Source organism: Halyomorpha halys, unplaced genomic scaffold (genome assembly GCF_000696795.3).
Source record: "Halyomorpha halys isolate HHAL.00 unplaced genomic scaffold, Hhal_1.1 Scaffold792.1, whole genome shotgun sequence".
In the NCBI taxonomy this organism is placed as follows: domain Eukaryota; kingdom Metazoa; phylum Arthropoda; class Insecta; order Hemiptera; family Pentatomidae; genus Halyomorpha; species Halyomorpha halys.
The window spans coordinates 141,904-145,662 of NW_027110763.1; the positions used below are offsets into that span (position 1 = coordinate 141,904).

The 3,759-nt window shown below is 33.4% G+C and overlaps 1 protein-coding gene across 3 annotated transcripts in view; it reads left to right on the forward strand.

Annotated features, from left to right (window-relative positions):
• ken (ken and barbie) overlaps positions 1-3,759 on the forward strand; it is a 110,810-nt gene that overhangs the window by 36,934 nt on the left and 70,117 nt on the right. The window contains exon 2 of one of the 3 annotated variants that reach the window (XM_067048908.1): positions 1,361-1,425. The exons of the other annotated variants lie outside the window; for them this stretch is intronic. Within the exon in view, the coding sequence (XP_066905009.1) occupies positions 1,423-1,425 (3 nt within the window). The 5' untranslated portion in view covers positions 1,361-1,422. The remainder of the gene's footprint in view (positions 1-1,360; positions 1,426-3,759) is intronic. 3 annotated transcript variants of the gene reach the window in all.

Below are 3,759 nucleotides of genomic sequence, written 5' to 3' on the forward strand. Positions count from 1 at the left end.
CTAATAGGCCGAAGAGAAGGGCCGGAAATTCACACAAAATTCACTTTTAAGCTACCTTATTTTCCAATTTTTTTTTGTGATGGGGGGCTCTGTTTTTTTAAGTCGGAAGTGGGAATGGGCTGCACATGGTTTAATTCCCGGCTTAGTGTTCCGCAGACTTCTAAGGGTTGTGAACCACTGATTTAAAGGAATATTGATAACAATTGCTTTGGCTTTTGTTATGATTTATTAATGATTTCTATGATACTAGTATCTAAGTACTACTCCAACATGGCTCACTTACAAACAATGAGACCGTTGTTGCTGGTTAACTTCAGACTCCATAAGGTTACCGTAGGGAGCAGGTCGCAATAGCTAGATTCAGAATAGGACAAATATAACTCATTAATTTCTGATCAATAAGCAACCAGCGCCATAATGTCAATAATTTAAAAGTACACTTAAAATCAGCCACATCTTTCAGGAATGTCATTTCTATATCATGGATTTAAGCACGTTAGGGTGAGACCAGATAAGACAGTAGCCCTAAACGATGAAAAAAAACAAACTTAAAATTGGTATTAACTCTTTTAAGAAGAAATAACCTATTAAATATTACTTAAACCCTGAAAATCACATATTAAAATAATTAACTCAAATTTATATAGATCAAAATTTTGGGATTGAAAAAAATAAATGAATAAAAAAATAATATTAATCAAAAAAAGAATTGAAATGTCACTGGTATAAAAGCAAAGCGGTGGCACTGGGGTAAGGCACTATGCTACAAACTCCAAGGTTCGAATCCGGCAGAAAATTGTTTTCTGCATCCTGTAGCCGTGAGTCAGCCCTGTGGGTTCTGGAGCCATCCTGGAATCCACCCAGCCTCATAAATTGGGAACCCTTAATTGGGTAGCAATCTGGCGGTCGATCATGATTCTGACCAAATCATCTGCTTTCACAACCGCTGGTCTAGTAATACCTTACTTATCCTTTCATGGGTTTTAGCAGTACAGATTTCATTTTTTTTTTATATACAACCAAACATCTAGGAAAATAAAATAGAAACATGGGCGTTGTTAACGAAAGGATTTTTCGCCCTAAAGCTTTATTGAACATCACCTTGAAGTGATTCGTATTAATGCGAGTTTAATTATACTTGTTTATCCCTTAAGCTAGCATAGCACGCGAAAATCAACAGGTTTTGTCCAATTAAAGCAATAGTTTTTAATAGTGTAGGTTATATCACAACAGAACATAGTACATAAATATGTCTACCCCTAGCCACCATTTTGGAGTTGTACTTTGAAACTATATAATTATTTAAATTATTAAAGAATTTTATTAGTTGATGTACTTATTTTTATTTATTTTGTTGCAGGTACGTGTCCAAATATTAGTGCTTGGTAATAAAATAAGTTCAGAAAATACTGGTTTATTGATATGGTAAGTTTATTAAACTCTTATTATATATTAATAGCATAGTTTTAATAATTATTGATTGTTTATTATTCAATGATTTCCTTAAAATTTGATTCTCCAAAATTGATGGATTATCCATTCTTAACAGTGTAGTCTTAATGGACCATTCTACGGTCAGTTTGAATGACAGTAAAACGTACGGACTTTCTGATTGATGTTGTAGAGGTAATACTGATAAATAATCAACAATATTTTATATGATCAGATTAAGAAATTTTCTCGATAATCCATTAGTATTGCCCCTACACGATCAATCTGATAGTTCGTCCATGTTAGGTTTTTCTGTCGTTCAGACTGTCTTTATATAGATCTCTTTATATTAAATGGATTAATACAAATAATGGAGAACTGTCCTTTTAACACTCATCGAGTCAATTATTAACTTTGTTTTGAACATCCAATTACATGTAAACGGCAATTTACAATCCCATTCATAATTATTTTTTGTTTACGGAAAAGATATGTATGAATATCTAAAACCAACTTGATGATTAACCCTAATAAAAAAAAAAAAAATGGCTGCGCTCGAGTGAGCCTGAGAAGGTATATTGCGACATTAACTAAACGTTCCGTAGCAGAAGCCTCCGCCAGCCCGTATCAAAAAAACACGCGACAGCTGTGCCCTGCCACATTTGGCTCTGGCACACTGTCAGGGAAGAAAGTATTCCCACCAGCCCTGACCTCATATTGTCTCATGATCTGTATCCTCGTATTCTAAATAGGGGGAGTATTTCGGGAGTCGGCTGTGTCTAGTCGGTTAGTAGAAATGAGTAGCCGGTTGAATAATGAAGAATTAGTCTGAAATTAAGATTGATAACCCTGTCATTGTTACAGAAGTGGATTATTTGACAATCTTAACGATTTTTTTTTTTAATTTAACTATTATTCATAATAAAAAATATATTTATTTTTTCCATGTACTCTGTTAATATAATTGGAGTGATAACATCGAGATGAGCCATTTTTATTATTTTCTGATCATTTTGCATATCAATTTATTTAATGGTTGTTACATTGTTTTTTGTCCTTCAAAAAGAATTCTGACCGAAACGTTGGCATTAATAAATATGTTTTTACTTATTTGTATTCTCCACTAATCGCACCCCCAACCCTTTTCTCCTCATTTAAAGTACAGTAGTTAAAGATAGATTAAAGGCGGAAATTTTTTTTATTTTTCATTTTCGAAAATCTTAGCCTTCTGTCCTACAATCTAAAATTTTGAATTTACAAAACTATTGTTCTTTCCACTGTTCTTCAAGGATGCAAAACGTTGTCTCTTACACTATGGGAACATCAACGCCTTAAGGTTTTTGAAAATGATTTATTACATAAAATATTCGGACCGAAAAAGTAGAATTTATAGCTAGAATTCAGGTAACTACATCCGGTTAATATAAATCAGGTTATAGCATTGCAAAATTGTGGGACTTAATAATGAACGGATCCTTAAAATGTTAATAAACTCTGAACGGACGGATATAAATCCGAGGGGTAAACCGAAACGTAGATGGGAGGATTGCGTTAAAACTGATTCTGTAGATTGGGGCTTAGAGAAGAAATCGTACGCGTCAATTGATTCTTGATTCGTTTTTATTTATAGTTTTAAGATTATTGATAAGCACAGGAGTGTTCGTGTGGTAAGGATGACACTAGTCAAAGCAACAACTGGATGGGCTACTTCTATATAACGAGAGCCGTAAAACATTAAAAATAAAACACACTCTGCAATTGTGAACACTAAAAACTAAATTGGTTTTATATTTTTTTTATCGATTGAATCGATGAAAAACTGACCTGGGCCCAATGAGCTTCGAAATGAACGAATCTTTAAACAATCAATAAGCAACGTCTAAGGGGTAGACCGAAATGTAGGTTGGAGGATTGGATTATTCTTAAGGATTTAGGTTTTCACATTACGTGCACACAATATGTTGGTGTTATCGGCACTGAACCCTCTTGTTTTCTAAATCTTTTATTATTCCATATTTAGGTCGTCTATTCCTTAAAAAAAAAAAAAAGTTGTCCTACTACCGCTGAACGTGAAACTGAAGGAAACCCCTAGCGGTTGCCAAGACCTGGACTGTTGCCAATCCTTGAATACTACAGGCTACACACTTCTGTCATTCCAAAATTTATTTACAGCTGATTCTTTCATTTATAATAAATGTCAATAAATCATAACATAAATTCATTCAACAACCTTATAACTATTATAAATTTTGAATTATTTTGCTACTCCGGATTCATAGCCTTTAGCTGTGTCAGTAATTTGAAACAAAAATATTTATGTTTTCCTGA